General features: G+C 46.8%; 1 protein-coding gene across 2 annotated transcripts in view; it reads right to left on the minus strand.

Moving 5' to 3' along the window:
* Positions 1 to 11295: 11295 nt before the first annotated feature.
* The window catches only part of Gosr1 (golgi SNAP receptor complex member 1), a 28965-nt gene continuing 20555 nt past the window's right edge, over positions 11296 to 19705 (minus strand). Inside the window, exons 7-9 of one of the 2 annotated variants that reach the window (XM_051157996.1) lie at positions 16383 to 16412; positions 15272 to 15354; positions 11296 to 11428 (exon numbers count right to left, since the gene is read on the minus strand). In XM_051157996.1, the coding sequence (XP_051013953.1) occupies positions 11304 to 11428; positions 15272 to 15354; positions 16383 to 16412 (238 nt within the window). In that variant the 3' untranslated portion in view covers positions 11296 to 11303. The remainder of the gene's footprint in view (positions 11429 to 15271; positions 15355 to 16382; positions 16413 to 19705) is intronic. The other variant, XM_051157997.1, reaches the window with a different exon arrangement.

Consider the following 19705-nt stretch of genomic DNA (forward strand, 5'->3'; position numbering starts at 1 on the left):
GTCAGAGCAAAGGAAGTCAGTGTCCATGAGCCTGTCACGGCAGCTTCCTCTGTAATGACCCCAGCCCGGGAGCAATCAGTGCAACAGCAGGTAAGAGGCTGAGAAAATCCTGTCCTATTCATACAATGGAATGCTTCTCGGCAAACCGGAAGAAGATCCATGACTGTGTGGATGACCACGAATACAGTGAAAGCCCGATTCTCCCGCCTCTGTGAGTTCGAGCCCAGCCTTGTCTACAAAGCTAGTCCAGCCAAAGCTATACAGAGAAACCCTGTCTCAAAAAAACAACCAACCAACCAACCAAACAAAAACTCTAGAAAATGCAAACTTGTAGTAACAAAAAGCAGAGTAAGAGCTACCTGGCACTGGACAGGAGAGAATTTTCAGGGGCGCAAAGACTGTTGTATCTTGGTTACGGGCGACAGCATCATGGATGCACATCACAGATCTATTGTTGTTGTTTTTTTTTAATTTATTTATTATATATATAATGTTCTGCCTGTCTGTATGCCTGCCCGCCAGAGGAGGGCATCAGGTCTCATTACAGATGGTCATGAGACACCCTGTGGGTGCTGGGAATTGAACCAGGGTCCTCTGGAAGAGCAGACAGTGCTCTTAACCTCTGAGCTATTTCCCCAGCCCCACAGATCTGTGGTTAATTTGCCAAGTTGTTAAAGTATTGCACTGGGTTAGCAAGGTGGTTCACTGGGTAAACGTGCTTGCTACTCAAGCCTGAGGGCTTGAGTTCGAGCCCCAGAGCCCACAGCGGGAGAGAAGGGACCCCTTGAAGTTGTTCTCCGATCACCACATGTGTGCTGTGGAGCACTCACCTGCACTCACACATAAACATCACACACACACACACACACACACACACACACCACCACCAACAACAAATAAATAGTACTGGTGTGTGTTTATTTAATCTCAGTTGCACCTCAACACAGCAGCCTTTTGCTTTAAGCCTGTGCGTATCTGACCCACGTTTCATCCTCCTGACTCAACAGCACAACGCAGAGATGGTTCCTAACCAATGCGTAGCTGAGACGTCACCTTCTCACCACGTTAAAACACACATTTTAACAGATGCACATCCAGCCACTTCCTCACTGACAGCCCTTTAGGGTTACCTGCATCTTTCCCTGCAGAACGAGGCTGTTTACATCTACAAGATCAAGTCTCAAGAGTGGGAACACTGGGCCAAGGCGTCCATTCATTTGTGACCTTGAAAGAGGACCTGAAACGGCTCCATTTCTCTCCCACACGCAAGCCTGACCTGTCTGAGAAGAAAGCTGTGTGCGCCTCAGTTGGCAGCGGCTGCTCTCCCACAGAGAGGCCTCCTGAGGTCGCTCTTTGCTTCCAGAGTTTCTTTGGCAACAGGGGAGTCTTGAACCAGCGGTGGAGAGTCAGGACTTCTAGAAAAGGGCAGTGAGGGGCTGGGCTGAGAGGAGGCCATCGCTAACGAGGAGGAAGGGGTGTCTGGCACTAAAATCCAAGGTGTACTGCACATTAGGGCGAGGCCATTGGATCCTTCCATTTCTTGTACTTACTGAGCACGGAGTAACGTTCCTGGGGAAAGGAAAGATGACTTAGGACAACTCTTCAAAGTCCCCAAGGGGGAGACAGAGACACATCCAGTGAATAGGACAGGATGGGACTGTTTTGTTGGGGGAGCGGGAACACAAAGAAAATCAAGAGGCATGGAGGAGGGGCAGGCCAGGGAGTTTTCTGGCAATGGCCATTCAAGTGTGTCATTATTGGTGTCTTCCAAACAATGCTCATATATTAAAATTACGTCCCCTCCGTCCCTCCCCCCCCCAACATGGTGATATTAAGAGGTGAGAGCGTTCAGGCAGTTAGGTCAGGTGGAAGGTGTCCCCACAAGCAGTATCCGTATGAGAGGGGACAGGAAGCTTGCTCTCCCTGCCGGGTGAGGGTACACTGTACACTAGCCTTCCGCATGCTGGAAGGTGGAGCCTCCTCAGAAAATGGCACTGTGGCTCTTCCGTCTTGAGATTCCTGTCCTGTAGAACTGTGCAAAATTGTTTAACCCTGTCTATGGCAATTTGTTATAATAGCTGAAAAATGAGACACAAAGGCCTTGAAATTGAGCTGAAATTCACACAACAGAAAACGAATCGTTTCTAAATGAGTGTATAATTCTCTCCCATTTATCACATGGATCCCTATTATTCCTAAGTGAAACCCAGTGCCCACTAAGCACTGGCTTCACAGGCAGGCTTGTGAAGAACACTCTGGAACCAAGGACAGTGAGATGTGCCGTCTCACAGGTGAAGACATGAGGGCATGGTGCGATGGGCAACAGGACCTGTGGCAGTGAAAAACCATACACACCCAGCTCTGTCATGATGAGCAAGGTTGGGAAGGTGGATCTGGGACTCACTTGGGGAATCTCACTCATCCCAGGAGGGAACAGTCAGCTCCCATAAGGAATCATCACCCTGTGCTTAGGGGTCTAGTGTGGACCTGATGTCTGCACAGCCCAAAGGCAACCAGTTTCAAAGAGAACATGGAGTGTGCCTCTGAGACAGACAGATGCTGGGGTTAAGACTGGGAGGAAGGGATAGAGGGACCTGAGGGGACAAGAACTCCACAAAAGACCAATAAGAGTCAACCAATGGGCTGGGCGGTGGTGGCACACGCCTTTCATCCCAGCACTCGGGAGGCAGAGGCAGGCAGGATCGCTGTGAGTTCGAGGCCAGCCTGGTCTACGAAGCGAGTCCAGGGCAGCCAAGGCCACACAGAGAAACCCTGTCTCGAAAAAACAAAAACAAACAAACAAAGTCAACTAACCCAGGTCCATGGGAGCATGGGCTGGATGTAGACTCGCTACACATACGTAGCTGATTGGCAGCTTGGTCTTTATATGGGTCCCCTAGCAAGTGGAGGCAGGGCTGTCTGTGATATGGACTCTGTTACCTGCTCCTGGATCCCTTCCCCTTATCTGGGCTGCCTTGTCTGGCCTCAGTGGAAGAGGATGCTCTTAGTTCTGATGTGACTTGATGTGCAGGGTGGGTTGGTAAAGGTGGGCCTCCCCTCCTCTGAGGAGGAGGGGAGGGGAGAAAGGGGGAAGAGAGTGGGAGGGTGGGGCCGGGAGGAAAGGAGTGAGGGGGCTGCAATTGGGATGTAAATTGAATAAATAAATTCTTAAAAATCCTCATAGCCCGGCTTCTTGAGAGCCAAATTCTATGCTAAGGAGCTATTAGAAGACTACAACGCCATAAGAGCAGCTCACAGAAGGCGTCCAGGAAAAATAATACAGGAGTAGATGAGTCCTGTCTCAGGGCCTGGCACTTATCCCATCAGACTACGGCTAGACAGAGGGCAGAGACTCCGCTGAGGCGGGGGTTCCCTGGCAGCCAGGTGCAGTGGCTAAAGAAGCAATGGGCATGGCTAATGCCATAGCTCTAACACAACGCCTTCTGCCCCAGGAGCCAGCCTGAGTACCAAAGCCAGCAGGGGCAAGAGGCAGGGCCTCATTCTTTTTGGCTGTGGGCACAGCCAAAAAGCATGAGCCAGCTCCAGTGAATTCATGGTGGCAGGTGTGTGTGTGTGTGTGTGTGTGTGTGTGTGTGTGTGTGTGTGTGTGTGTGTTGTATACTTCTGAGTTCTCCTGACGCTAGCAGCAAGGTTATCTGTAACTTTATTATTCAGTTACTGCTGCACTGTCTGTGTCACTTTACTAACACCTATCCTCTGGGATAGGTTTTCTTGTTTTTGTTGGTTTTTTCTTTGTTTTTGAGGAAGTTCTGGTATATCGGTCGTAGCATAACGCTAACTTTTGAGGGTGTTGCAGATTTGAAAACTCTTTGGAGACACATGTGCATCTACCAGAAGAAGCTAGCATGGGCTGTTGGTTCACAAAGGTGCAAAAAAAAAAAAAAAAAAAAAAAAAAAAAAAAAAAAAAGGGCAGGTGGTGCTGTGATGGGATTCTTGGGAGCTTTATGGTTGTGTGAAGTGTAAGTGATCACCCCCACCCCAGGTGACTGGGAGAATCCTGCAGTGCTGGCTGTGGAGAAGGGTATCTCGTAAGAGTGGAAACAGATGCTCCCAGAAGCCCTGAGGCTGTTAAGAATCCCAGTGCTTGGGGTGAGTGACCTCCCAAAGAGATATTTTAAAAACAGGGCTCCTTAAAAAAAAAAAAAAAAAAAAAAAAGATTTGGGGCTGTAGGGATGGCTCAGAGGTTAAGAGTATTGGCTGTTCTTCCAGAGGTCCTGAGTTCAATTCCCAGCAACCACATGGTGATTCCCAACCATCTATAAGGAGATCTGGTGCCCTCTTCTGGCCTGCAGGCACACATGTGGGCAGAATACTGTATAAACAATAAATACATCTTTAAAAATGAAAGAATTTATGTTTATGAATGTTTTACTTGTATGTATGTATATGTACCCTGTACGTGCAATGGAAGAGGGCTTTGGACACCCTGGAACTAGTTAGCATGGTGAGCTGCTGTGTAGGTGCTGGGAAGTGAACCTGGATCCTCTGGAAGGGTGGCCAGTGCTCCTAACTGTTGAACCATCTCTCCAGCCCCTCCCCCAGGGATTTTGGCCCCTAAAACAACAAAGGCTAACTGGATGATAAGCCCCACATTGCTGAAGACATTACCATATTTTCATTGCAGGACTTGGAGAAATAAAGTTTAAGATGGGGCTGCTGTGAGCTCGCTCCTGTAGGACCAGAAATTACTACTAAGGATGCCGCACAGAATTAAAGTCCAAATTCCTACTCTGCTGTGGATCCTGTTTGCTTTACACTGAAAGCACCAGGCAAGCAGCACAGTAATGGCTCAAGTGGTAGGGACACAACCAACCAACCTTCTGATTGGATATGAGGCCCCATGCACATTGGGAAAGCCACCTCTGGTACTGGGACCGGAGACAAAGCCTGTGACTGGGTAAGGCATAGGCTCCAGTGGAGAAGTTATTGCTATTGCTTGGTTAAGTCATGTAAGGTGTATTCCCACGTTTGTATTTACAATCACAGGTTAATACTGTAGCTGTACCCCATGTTTTTCTTTTTTGGTTTTTCAAGACAGGGTTTTTCAGTCGGGCGTGGTGGCTCACGCCTTTAATCCCAGCACTCAGGGGGCAGAGGCAGGTAGATTGATGTGAGTTCCAGGCCAGCCTGGTCTACAAACTGAGTCCAGGACAGCCAGGGCTACACAGAGAAACCCTGTGTCAAAAAACAAAAACAAAAAAGACCACTGTGCTTGGCTCCTACCTTTCTATTTAGCTGCTTTCAAGGCTCAGGACCCCTTGCAGAGACTGGACATAGTTTAAGATCAAGATGAGTTTGTCTGGCGTAGTGGTTCTCAACCATGACCCTTTAATACAGTGCCGTGACCGGTTTGATGCAGCTCTTCATGTCGTGGTGATCCTCAACCACACACTTATTTTCAGTGCTACTTCATATCTGCATTTCCGCTACTGTCATGAACGGTAATGTTAGTACTCTGTGTTTTCCGGTGATCTTAGGTGACCCCTGTGAAAGGACTGCTTAACCCTCAATGGGGTCTCAACTCACAGGCTACGGCCATCCTTTGAACCAAACTGCCACTGCCTTCAGGAGTTTACCTGGGCCTGCTCACAAAAGTTCAACACAGCTGGGCTTGACTGGTGGCGGTCCCTCTTAGAAGGGAGGAGGAGGAGGAGGAGGAGGAGAAGGAGGAGGAGGAGGAGGAGGTTTGTTCTCCTGGCTAAGAAAGTTGTCCTGAGCGTCCAGCAATAGGCTTGCTACTTTCTAGCCATCTCTTGCTGTGAGAGCAGGGTGCACAGGGCAGAGCTCAGGGCCTTTTGTGACAAAAGAGCGAAGCAAGTGGCAACAGTAGCAGCCGTCAGAGGGCTCACCTCCAGAAAGGCTTGGTGCTGGCGAAGACAGACAGACGGATGGATGGCAGCAAGAGAGAGTGCAGGCGGGGGATTGGGGGGGGGGGGGCGAGGGAAGCTATGCTCTGAGCAAGTAACTGAGTAGTCCACCACTCAGAAGCAAATGTAACTTATAATGTGGTTAACAGCGTGCCACCGAATCCAGCTCTAATTACTTTTAAGCAAAGTCAACAATTTTTTTCATATTTTCCTTATTAATCAGGCAGCTAGAGTTAAAAGGTTTTGTGAAACTAGTGTTAAGATTTGACATCAAGAGGCGGGCGAGGTGGCACACGCCTTTAATCCCAGGAGGCAGAGGCAGGTGGATCTCTGTGAGTTCGAGGCCAGCCTGGTCTACAAAGTGAGTCCAGGACAGCCAAGGCTATACAGAGAAACCCTGTCTTGAAAAATCAAGAAAAGAAAAGAAAAAAAAAAAAAAAAAAAAAGACATTAAAGAGCTCTCAAGCTGGGGACATGTGCAAACCCCTGGGTTCCACCCACAGCTGGGAAAACCAGCCCTCAAGACCCAAATCCTCTCACCAGCCAGCAACTGAGCAAAGCTCGGGTTTTGTTTCCTATCTATGAAATGAAAAGGCCACACCCACAGGAAGGTGCTGGTTTGTTTGTGTTTACATGGGAGTGTGCACACAGTGGGTCGTGGGTCAGGATCTCCAAAGAGGAGGCAGGTGGCACTTGAGAAGCCATGTTGGCAGACTGGAGGGAATGGCTGCAGTGCAGAGGCAGGAGGAACACCACGGTCAGAGAGGACGGAGTGGCGTGTGGGCTGCTGTGGGGAGCAGGGTGTCCTCTGGTCAGTCCTGCAGTTACTTAACTAGTACTGAAGACAGCACCAGTGCACTTTGCAAGGCTGAGTGTCCTCTACATGGACTGCATATATTACACTGTTAGTGATTTTTGAGGTGCTGGGCTCAAAGCTCAGCAAGTGCTCTACACTGGGCTATCGGCAGCCCTGGCAGTGTTAGCGTAAATGAAGAGATAGAAAACCTGAATAAAAACGTCTGGCTCAGGGCCTAGGAAATGATGTATTTCCGTTTTCTGTTTGTTTTTGTTTGGGATAGAGTCTCTCCCTATCCCCCCCTCACTCCCTGACCCCCCCCCCCTTTCTTTTCGAGACAGGGTTTCTCTGTGTAGCCGTGACTGTCCTGCACTCACTTTGTAGACCAGGCTGGCCTCGCACTCACAATGATCCGCCTGCCTCCGCCTCCCAAGTGCTGGGATTAAAAGTGTGCGCCACCACCGCCTAGCTCCATTTTCTGAAGAATCAAGTTCAAAAAGCCATTTAAGAAGTATGAGGACATAGTTTCTGACTCTAATACACATTTTAGACTTTCATCATAACCCCTGACATTTTATGATATTCTCACTTATTTTTTAAAAAGTGTATGGGGGCTGGAGAGATGGCTCAGAGGTTAAGAGCACTGACTGCTTTTCCAGGGGTCCCGAGTTCAATTCCCAGCAACCACATGGTGGCTCACAACCATCTATAATGAGGTCTAGCACCCCCTTCTGGCAGGCAGGCACACACACAGGCAGAATTGTATACATAATAAACAAATCTTTTTTTAAAAAAGCGTATGGGTTCTTTAGCTGCATGTATGTTTGCACCCAGAGTATGCCTGTTACCCAGAGGCCAGAAGAGGGCATGACACAGTTGTGAGCTGCCATGTGGGTGCTGGGAATTGAACCTAGGTTCTCTGGAAGAGCAGCCAGTGCTCTTAACCACTGAGCCATTTCTTCAGCCCCTCTCCTTAATCTTGAGGCCAAACATCACCCATCTATTCTTACAAAGGCTTGGAGCATCCTGAGAGGTCTTTGTAGCAGTGACATCACAATCCTAGAAGGCTCAAGGTTATCTCGCCAGTACAGATAACCACAGGCATGTCTATTTAGATACTTAATTTATTAAATTATATAACAAAGTTTCTTCTATACAGTCAGAAAATGCACATTTAGATGAGAACAAAATTAAGTACAAATACAATAATATTGGTTCCAAGAAGCTATTTTAAAAGCAAAAAATTAGAAAGTGCATTTGGAAAATTGATTTTAAAAAAATCTGTAATTGGCATTTGTCATGAGGAATTGTCTCCCATCCGAATAAAGTATGATCAGAACTGATTCTCCCCTGATCTCTAAAAGCTACTAGAATGTGGTACAAATATTTTGGTACTACAATTTTAGATCTGAAGAGTGAGGGGTGGGGAGACCTTTTAAGACATGGCTCAGCCTCCCCAGCTTCTCATGCTTAGACCTTGCTGCTTGTCCCAGATCACCCCCGAGAAAGGGGCATGCGGGCACACAGAGGAACCAAAGAGTTTGAGACCACAGTGGGAAATCTTATGTCTTTTTGGAGACTAGACCAAATAATGACTCCTACTGTAAAAGAAGCATGGTGTACATTCGTTCATTTGAGTAGGTATGTTTGCTGTCACATTTGCCACAGATGACTTGGGCATGGCCATTTGTCCCAGCAACTTAATATAACAAGTCGAAAACTCAATGAATTTCCAAGAATCGTATGTAGACAATGAAAAAAGACACTTCATCTCGGAAGCCACTCCCTCAGGCTGAGATCATCAGCAGTGAGACACGACAGTAACGGTGGGTGTGAAGTCAGGGTGCCTCACCTCCACAGGACCCATGGTCACTGTCAGGAGACCAGCGAGCATGCTTTCCATTCACACATCCACAGCCAATGTGGAAGCACGCACTCAGGTAATGTCTGGTCCCAGGTACGAAAGTGTCCTCGAGAGCAGCTCTTCCCCACCTGTCTGCATCTTGTAAGATCCCACATCTGATCTGAGTACCAAGAAGAAGCAAAAAGTAAATGTTGGTATCAGGGAGAAGGGAAAAACAAAAGGTGGCATCGTCACAGAACAGCTGCCAGCCAGGTAACCCACCGACCACACTTGTGGAGCTCAGGGACAAGGAACTGCCCATCTACTAAGTCCCTGCTGCACCAAGGACAGATGGTGGACATTGCTGCTTGGAGCCAGGCTCGGTGGTCTGCATAGGTAGCAGTCCACGGTTTTCAGGGGGCTGAGGCAGGAGCTCAGGGCCGGCCAGGGATAAACAGTGAGATGCTCTCAAGACAAAACTTTGGAATTACCTGCTGTTTCCATTTTTCATACCTTTTAATGAAGTGGTGGTGGGGGGTTTGAATGATTACTAACAATATTTTTTAAAGGTGTTCTGTAAAAAACAATGGCTAAGGGAACAAATATTTCTTAAGACACATTTCATTGGGAGCACAAATCAAAAAACCCTCACTACAGGCTCTGACCAGAAATTCTTAACTGCCAACTCTTAAGCCTGAAAACTAGGTGTGTAAGGATAGCTCAAAATGGGAGAAACAAACTTGAAAAAAGTTGAATGTCATCAGAAAGAAGTTCCGATTGGCAACTCAGGGTCCTATACAGGGCGGGACCGGAAGGGGCGGCACCACCCTCCCTCTGGGGCACCACACTGGGAGGTCAGTCAGACTCCTGACCCCAGCATATACAGCTTGAAAGAACAGGTTTACTTTCAAAATGAAAAAAAAAAAAAAAATAGCATCATAATTCTACCTGTTCATCTGAGTCCAGCCTCCGGACGCAGCCCATCTGCCTTTGTGCTGTGGCCTCCGGCAGTGAACAGGCCAAGTCCTAGCTTACGATCATTCATCAGCTTTCGTGAATGAAACAAGTAGTCAAACCAGTAGAAAAGACTGGTGGTATATTTAAATAAATAACTTTATTTATGATACTTCAGATTTTATATATGCCCACTATTTAACAACCAAAGTCCCATAAAGTCTGGCTGAGGCACAAGCGCCAATCAAGGCCTTTGAAAAAAAATCAAAGGTAATAAAGTGTCAGGGAAGAGAAGTTCTGTTCTCCCAAGAGAATCTAACAAACCGAAGTCCCTGATTCTTAAGGTCCACAGGGGGAAATTTAATTTCCTTTTAAGGGTATGCCCAGTCAAGAAGCAGATTAACCCATATTTAGAAAAATAAACCCCATAATTAAGAAAAATATATCAAATACCTTTCATACCCAGAACATACTAACACCTTAACACCAGATTGACAAACCTCTCAGTCAGTCCCAGACCGAGTGTCAGTCTATCCCCGAGCACTGAGACTATCCAGCCAGCTCACTGGTACCACCCTCACACCATGGCATGGTGAAGAGCTACACTGTAATATCCTCTAACTGCCATGGACAACGTGCCAGAGTACACTCCAGTGGGGACCAGGAGCCTTCTCTCTCTCTTGGTGGGCACAGATGCTGGAGGTCCTTAAAGTATCTGCTAGTTTAGTGAGACAAGTTATCAATTTACAGATGCTGAGAAATGGCTCACTTTGAAAAGCATTACAATTCTGTCGCTGTGCAGGGAGACGTCATAGGTGCCCACGACAGTGGCACCGTGGCCTGGAGTGGGGAGGAACCTAGCAGAGGAGCGATGACTAGCTCTGCATGGGCGGAGTTCCTGGGCCATCAGGCTGCAGTTCTGAACTGTCTGCCCCAAGCTGCTTAGCACTGACCAGCGGAATGACCTGGAGGGCCACCTTCAATAACTTCTCATGTGGCTCCTGAGTGGACCTCACTGAGAACCAGTCCCCTCCCTCACTTGCTAGTACTAACCTCCACGTGATGAGGGACCACTAAGGGCAGTGACAGACACTGGCTATTTGTCAGAGTGGAAGTGCAATTTTTATCATGTAGAAGCAAATATTAACCCAATGGAAGAAATAATAAAGCAACGACCAGCTCTGTCTGCAAGGCCCGCCATTCTGCCGTGCCTGCAGCCACACAGCTGACCCAGGGCTCACAACTCAAACAGAAAAGTCACACCTGTTCTCCAGTGCTCTCCATTTCAGACAACCTCAAACATGAAGCTGGCCTATCAACTTCTTACCGAACTGGTGGGAAATGGAAGTTTTCTTGACTGCCAAAAGTTAGGGACACAGATTACAGAGTATCAGCATATGACAGCTGATTTCTCATCACAAGTGTTAAATGAAAGGACAAGAATAATTTTTATTTACATCCAGTCTTGAGGCTGAAAGCGAGCCATCTTTGGATGTAGAGAGCCTGGTGCCGTGAGCAGTCCAGCTGGGAGGCCCACTGGTCATCAGGCTTCCGGTCACTGAGACCCAGGCTCCCGGCTTCTGCCTGCTTACCTCCTAGGGAGACACAAGCGGCTGAAACCTTCTGTTGTTGTTTTTAAAATTAAAAACAGAGTATTGTGTATTAGAAAAGATAGCACAGGAAAACCGTGGCTTCTGCTCAGTCCGACCAGGTCAGAGCCACGGGCAGTTTAGAATCATCTGGCTGGCAGGCTCACGGCCGGGACAGGCGCTCTCCTTCCTGGGGTCAGGGCTGGAGGTGGTGGGCAGAGTCCTGGGCGTTCAGTGGAACGCATACAGCAGCAGCAGGATGGTACAGATGCCAATGACGCCTCCGAGGATGAGCGAGTCCCGCCGCTTCCTAAGGTTGATCCTTTGTATCAGGCTGTTGACAGCGGGAAAGCGGTCTTTGGGAAACCTTGGTTAAGGTCGTATTTGAGAGAAGCCTCTTTAATGAAAAGCCACAGAAATCACAAACAGCAAGTGCTGAGAAAGCGTGGGGAAGAGAGGAGCAACAGAAATTCCCAAACTGGGGTGAACTCAACGCACCCGGGGCATGGAAAGTGCACGAGAAGGAACAATGGAGAGAAGACAGCTGCCAGGAGTGGGCTTTGCAGGGCAAGGAGTGGCCAGGCCCTCCCACTTCCTCCTTCCCTTTCCTGTCTGTAGCCCCTCCACTCAGAGGCAGGAGTTCTGAAGACAACCTGAATCTCTGTGCCTCAGGAAGGAATCTTAGGACTCAAGTAATGGGGCACTAATGAATTATTTAAATTTTATGTTTACTTTGCAGTGGTAAGCACACTGTAGCAGGAATATGGGCTAAAGGCTGCTCTATTTGGAAAACACGAGAGACGGAAGCAGAGGCAGGTGGATCTCTGTGAGTTCAAGGCCAGCCTGGTCTACAGAGTTATAGCTCCAGGTCAGACAAGGCTACACAGAGAAAAGCTGTCTCAAAACAAACAAACAAAACAAAAAAGCATGGGGGGGGCAGGCAGGCAGACAGATACTAGGCAATTCCAATTTGGACTCTGATAACATTCCACTCATATTTTAGTTAGTATGTCAAGTCATTCACACACACTCTGCCTGTGTAGACCACAGCGGCTGCGCTGTTCCGCATTTCTGTTGATAAGACATTACATCAAGTTCAAAAGACCAATGAATGTGCAATGCCCTCCTCAACAAGCGTCGGTGTATTCTCCCTATGACTCTTCAAGGGACATATTTGCTCATGTACCACAGACTGTAATGTTGTATGAGCAGGGCTGTACAATTTCTTCAATGTCTAGAATACATGAATACACAGAACTGGCATTAGCATATTTCTGAATGGAAAAAAAAACCCGACAACTGACAGAGAAACACGGTCAGGACACAAGTATCAAATGGACAAACCTTTTATAAGTAAAAACTTCTGCGGAGAAAACTCTTCACTTTTCCTTGTCCAGTGCAGGGATAAACAACGCCTTTGGTGATATAAACTTTTAGCACCAGGGGCTAGATAAACGGCCTGAAGGGACCCTGGCCAACTCGAGCACAGCTCTGGCAGGCCTGTCCTTCTCCACTATTCCCTCTGTCTTGTTAGGCTACAAGCCTGAAGCTAGCCACCAAGGTCAGCCCCTGTCCGGCCACTTCCTCCTCCTGAGGCTGACCTCAAATGTCCAGCTATTGAAGTATTTAAGTCCAGCAATCAAAGCCCCCTTCGGCTCCCCTAATTAACATGCCTGTGCGAACACAGGCTTTCCCTTCTACCTTTATAAACTGCCGTTTCCCTATGTGTCATGTCTGTCTCCTACCTAGAGGCATCCTTTGTCCGTCCTCAGGACGAGTATCCCTGGCCCCTCTCCCTTGTCCTCTGTCTCCTGTCTGTCTCTTCCTCCCTGCCCTCTGTCCCTCTGGGGCAAATACATGTCCTTTGGTTTGAGAACTTGGTCTTAGGGTCCTGAGCTGATACTTTGCCTCTCACAGCTCAGAGGTTAAGAGTGTCTGCTGCTCTGTTAGAAGGCTTAAGTTCTGTTTCCACAACCCACACCAGGCAGTTTACCTTAACTCCAATTAAACTATCTTCTGACTATTACACGTGAGTGTGCATGAATGTGTGTGCGTGTGCATGTGCACACACACACATAGATTAGAAAATACAATAAAATTGTGGCATCAGGAAACCCTGACTTTAGTGGACACATTTTTGCTTAGGTTATCTCTGGGGACTACGCCTCTCTGGGATCTAATAATCCAGTTTGGGGGTTAGGCTGAACTCAGGCTCTGCAGACAGAAGCATTTATACTCAGTCAAACAGTCCCTCCCTTGGCCAGTAGCTAGGCTAGGAATGGGCACTGGTTTAGGCTGGGGATTTGGTGACAGCTGTTAGAAAGTTTATACCTTTTCCTATGGCCTTCAAGCTGTGTCACCGCCATCTCGGACATCATGAGGAGAGATCCTGCCTGAGAGCCAGGCTCACTCAGAGAAAAAAAGCCCTGTGATGAGAGGGAGGAGACACTGGGGAACGGCAGAGCCCTGCTGATGGTCACACTGGTACAATTCAACCCAGTCCTCATGGCTGTGCGGCAGGTGTCTCACACCACGCATTGACCTTTATGTGAGTCCTAGAGATTTAAACTCACACTGGGCAACACAGACATCACAGGGGTGGGAGGGGGAGGGAGGGGTGTGGTGTAGTGTGATCTGATTTCACGGAAAATACACTGGGTGCTGGGGATGGAAGTGTGAGGAACTGAGTCCTCAGGACTCATATGGGGTGTCAATGCACAGCGCAAGCATCTGTAACTCTGGTGCTCCTGTGGGTAGAGGGGAGGTAGGGACAGGAGAGTCCCTAGAAACTGAATGGCCAGCTGGCCTGTTGTAAGCAACGGGACAATAGAAACCCTGTCTCCAACTAGGTGGAAAGCTGGTAGTGGTGCACGCCTTCAATCCCAGCACTTGGGAGGTAGAGGCAGGCAGGTATCTATGAGTTCAAGGCTAACCTGGTCTACAGAGTTCCAGGGTAGCCAAGGCTACACAGAGACCCTGTCTCAAAAACCAATCAACCAACCAACCAAAAACTAAAAGAACAAACAAATTAGGTGGAGGATGAGGGCTGGCAGCTGAGGTTGCCCTCTGGCCTCCACATGTGTGCCATAGAAACATGCCATGCACACAAAGAGAGAAACACCATGGGAATGTACAACATGAATCTCCACTTGCCCCACACAGACTCCTGGTGGGTCTGGGCCAGTCCACTTTCAGAGCCTGGTTCTTTAACTGCAAAATGATGAAGTTCCTACTTTCTCCCTTTTTTGGGACTGAAAGAATGAGATATGAACAGAACCGTGCTGTGTAAACTGCACACCACCGGGCGAGCTAGGAGTGACTTGGGATGAGGGGTTTTACACTAGACTAATAAGAAAATTGGCAAAGGATTGGAAACACCAAGCAATACTGGGGACACCCTTTTTCTTAGGCAAACAGGTAGCAGGATAAAAGTGCCCTTAAATTACTGTGGACCTGGCTGAAAATCATGAGTCCTTCCTCATGGTCATCTGGCAAGAAGCCCCACCCTGAGCTTGTCTGAGGCAGTCCTATTTGAAGTTGAGAAGCTAAAGATTTAAAAAGTAGAGGTCACAACTAACAAACAGAGACTCCATTGACCTTGGCTTGTGCAGTCCCCACATCCTACCAACAGGCACAGCACCCCTGTACAGTGTGCCCGCTCCCTTCCACGCTCCTGCACCTGGCCTGTCCTCCCAAGTGGCAAATTAAACCAGTGTGAGGGTGGTTCACAACACAATCAGGGAGGGATAACGTGGAGCCAGAGCTTTTAAAAAATATTTTTGTAAGGCTGGAGAGATGGCTCAGCAGTTAAGAGCACTGACTACTCTTCCAGAGGTCCTGAGTTCAATTCCCAGCAACCACATGGTGGCTCACAACCATCTATAATGTGATCTGATGCCCTCTTCTGGCCTGCAGGTGTATATGCAGCAGAGCATGGTAATACATAATAATAAATAAAAAAATTATAATTTTGTGGATGATTTTACAGATCTAAATCTCTGTAATTAAATCTTTGGTGTGCTGTCCTCTAGAAATGGCACTAAACATGAGTTATCATGAAGTAAGGAGGTTCTCCCATGATGCAACTGCTAAGGGGCACGCTACTGCTACCAATGCTAGTGACCTGCTTCACACCCCATAAAACACAAAACAAAACAAAACAAACCCTTCACTCCACCAACAGATTTCAAAAAGGATACTGGCCAAAGTGTTCATTTTGCTGTGAATTGACTTGAGCATTCCTCTCTGTGAAGTCATATTTTCTTTTGTTGCCATAGCAATGCTTCAAGAAGAGAAAAAGAGAAACACTTGAATTGGCAGCAGAGAACTTCCTTGCTTCAAACCTGTAATAAGGACAATCTCTGAGCCAACCATATAGGCCTCTGTTTGTTGTAAAGGGGCACTAACTATCATTGTCTCATGTGCACTTGGACTCACAAGTGGATAGGCATTAAAAAATAATTTCCACAAAGCACTTTGTATTCCTTGGAGAATGGATGCTACATTAAGTTATTACCTTGTTGAATATGCATGATTTCCAGTACCACATAAAGCCTATCTAGACATACTTTCCTAGCTCATCCCATCATCGGGAGTTGAGCTCAGTGAAATGAAGGCTATTACTTCAAGTTTCAAATACTTAAGAGATAAAATGTTTCATATAATATATAATGCTTTAAAAAACAATAAATCATTGATATACTTACTGGAACTTCAGATTTCTTACCACTGTTATGAACTAAACATAATTACCTACTTAAAAAATTAATTTACCTAGTATGTATGAGTGCGTCTGTGCACATCCGTGCATGCGTGTGAGTGTGCGTGAGCCTCTGCATGTCACAATGCGCGTACAGAGGTCAGAGGACGGCTGTGAGGAGTTGGCTCTCTCCTTCTACCATGTAGGCCCTGTGGATGTGGAGGTGAGATCGGGGGCAGGCAAACCCTCTACGCCATCGCACTGTCTCAGCAGTGATTAGGTGTAAATGCTCTGGCTCCAAAGTGACAAGGACTCCAACTTGGTAATCCCAGTCCCAAATATTAGTTAATAGTCACAGGGCCACAGGCAAATTCCTTAATTTCTGCTTTGTTTTGGAGAGGGTATGTAGTGATCAGTGTCTACCTCATGGAGCTGTCCCTGAGAAGTTGAGCTGTCCCTTATAAAGGAGGCCACAGGAGACATGCACGTCCATCTAGTGAAAGGCTTATCTTAGGGAGCTGGACTTGACCTTCACTGCAGCCAACAGGGTTGGCGTGAGCTGATCAGTCAGCGTGCAGACAGCAAAGAAGCAAAACAAAAACTATTCCTACCTTATTGTTTCTTCTATCAGACGGTCAGAGCTGGAAAAAGAAAATTTTAAAATTTGTAATTATTAAATGTATTTTAAAGCATTTCTTATTTTTCTAAGTGTATAAACTTTACAACCATTTCTGTATATAGATGAATTAAGGTTTTTTTACAGCATCCAGAGAAAAATCCTGAACTCTGAAATTAATCTAGCCACATGTGAAGTAACTTACATTTTGCTGTTATTTGTCAGCTTTACATCTTCTGCATATGTGCGTGCGTGCCTGTGTGTGTGTGCGTGTGTGTATGTGTGTGTGTGCGTGTGTGTATGTGTGTGTGCCTGTGTGTGTGTGTGGTGTGTGTGTGTGCGTGCCTATGTGCGCGCGTGTGTGTGCCTGTGTGTGTGTGCGTGTGTGTATGTGTGTGTGCGTGTGTGCCTGTGTGTGTGTGTGTGTGTGCCTGTGTGTGTGTGTGCGTGCGTGTGTGTGTGTGGTGTGTGTGTGTGCGTGCGTGCGTGTGTGTGTTTCTTTATTATTATTAAAGTCTGGCTAATTTTAGTGACAGCATCAAGAAGTTAAAGCTCAGTCCAGATAACTCAGAGCTGTCACCATTATCCACACAAAAGGTCAGAATGACAACCGACTTGTTGAGACAAGGCGGCAAGACAGTTCTGATGCCTCAAGTAGTAGTATTCAAGCCTCGGAGTCCCTTCTTTTAAAAGGAAAAACTAAACAAATCTCAGCCCCTGGAACTTTAGAATCCAAGAATGTGCAAAGAATACCCCTTGGATGTTCAGTGTGCACACTGCCGACGCCTCACACCACGTAAGAAGACCCAGCCATTCCAGGAGGATGCACAGGGAGCCGAGCTTGGGAAAGGGCATCTTGACATCAGAAAGTGATTGGCAGGTGCAAGGCACGGAGTAGCACAGAAATAAGTATTTGCACGTCTCCAGCCACTTCCTTACAAAAGAATGACTATTCGCTCTATAAAACCCAACACTGAGGAGATAGAAAGCTCAGTAAAGATGAGTTCCATAAGAATGCCAAAAATACTTTGCCTACACCCTACAATTGAGAATTTAGCCGGGCATGGTAATGCACGCCTTTAATCTCAGCTCTTGGGAGGCCGAGACAGGCAGATCAATGTGAGTTCAAGGCCAGCCTGGTCTACAAAGCCCAGGAGTCCAGGACAGCCAAAGCTATACAGGGAAGTCCTGTCTCAAAAAAAACCCCCCACACAAGAAAAGCCAGTTAGTTGTCCTAGAACTCACTGCACAGACCAGGCTAGCCGAGAACTCAGGAGATCCCCCTGCCCTGGCGCCTGAGTGCTGGGAATACAGGCGAACGCCACCATGCCTTGCTTACTTCAAAGTATTTTGATCAAAGATTATAGTAGGTAAAATAAAGAATTTAGAGTCAATGGGTGTGATTAGCTGTAAGAGAAATGGAATGCTTCAGTTTCCGTTTAGTTTCTGTCATCTGAGTGTTTTTGAAGGCCTGGACAGCTGGAACGTAGCTCAGCTGGTAGGGTGTGTCAGCTCGGTGCAGTAGTATTCTCTGTAACCTGACCCTTGGGAAGTGAAGGCAGGAGGGTCAGAAGTTTATGGTCATCTTCAGCTGGATAAGGAGTTCAAGGCCCACTTGGCATACATGAGACCTTGTGGCCAACAAACAAAAGCCAGTAGGTAAGCAAACAGGACTGCAAACCCGGAAAACCAGACGAACCACAGCACTCTACACAGCAGGAAGGAAGCACTTCCCAATCTAACATATTGAGTAAGAGCTAACCAGAAATATTTTTTTAAAGATTTATTTATTAATTATGTATACAATGCCCCGTCTGCATGTACACCTGCAGGCCAGAAGAGGGCACCAGACTACATTACAGATGGTTGTGAGCCACCATGTGGTTGCTGGGAATTGAACTCAGGACCTTTGGAAGAACAGACAGTGCTCTTAAGCTCTGAGCCATCTCTCCAGCTCCCCAGAAATATTTTTTTCTTCCACCCAAACTATGGTAAGGTCAAGGTTCAAGCACGTGGTTGTCTGAACCCGTCTCACTGACTTTTCACGCCATAAAGCTCACAAGAAGTACTCTAAATGAAAGCAGCTTACAAATGCATGAGCCTAAAGGGGTTTGCTCTAGAGCAAGGCATTTTGAGGCTTCTTAGCTGCTCTTTAGTGTAGGATCTCCTTTTATTCTAAAATCGTAAAAATGTGTGTGTGTGTGTGCGTGTGCATGTGTGTGTATGTGTGTGTGTATGTGCGCGCGTGCGTATCAGATCTCTGGCGCTGGGAACTGAACATGGTCCTCTGGAAGAGCAGCGAGTGCTCTAAGCCATGTAGCTTTTTGTCCAACCCGCATAGTTTTCTTTCTTTCTTTCTTTTTATTTATTTCTTTCTTTTTCCTTCTTATTCTTCTTTCTGTTTTTTGGGCTTTATTTTTCTCCTCTCAGGGTCCACACCAGGATTTTTATCAACTGGCAAAGATCATGCCCCCAGCAAGAGCTAGTTCCCTTTCTAGTGGACAAGTCTGTTTCACATCCCACACTTGGGATCAAAACAAAAACATGCTTACATCCACTGTAACCCCTGGCTGAAAATTTTATTTCAACAATGCATTTAAGCTCTTGTTCTCTCACTGCATAGTTCTTAACATAAACCACTCACATATCTCAACGTCTAGCTCAAAAGTTGTATCCTTATGAAGCTCACCCAGACACAGCTGTGCATGCAGGGAAAACCAATTCTTCTTTACATTATAATGTTATGGCCTCACATCGATTCACTCGGTAATATAATAGTTACTGTATTTCAGATAGTGTGCTACAGCAGTGGCTCTCAACCCGGGGTCATCGTGACCCCTTTGGTGGTAGAACAACCTTTTCACAGGGGTCACTGAGGACTGCCTGCCTATCAGATATCTATATTATGATTCATAATGGTAGCAGCGTAGTTTGAATGAGCAACAAAATAAGTTTATGGGTGGGGGTCACCACAAAATGAGGAACTACTTTAAGGGGTCACAGCATTAGGAAGGTTGAGACCCGTTGTGCTATAGAGAAGAAAATGTTTTCACATTTATTTCTCATTTAAGCTTCAGAAAACCCACTGTCCCAGAGGGTACTGATTTGTTTACTACTCCTCTAAGCAGCAGGAGTCCCAGGGGTAGAGACTGAGTCTGATGCATCTTTGATTCCCTAGAGTTTAGTATGGTACCTAGCACACAGGAGAGAATCATTAAATGCTTAATAAATGAACGAATAAATGAGTAACAGACACTTCTTGCATTAATAAAGTATCAATCAGAATTAGCACTGAAGTAATCCTTATAATCTTTGTAA

The sequence above is a fragment of the Acomys russatus genome, chromosome 16 (assembly GCF_903995435.1).
Source record: "Acomys russatus chromosome 16, mAcoRus1.1, whole genome shotgun sequence".
Lineage (NCBI taxonomy): Eukaryota > Metazoa > Chordata > Mammalia > Rodentia > Muridae > Acomys > Acomys russatus.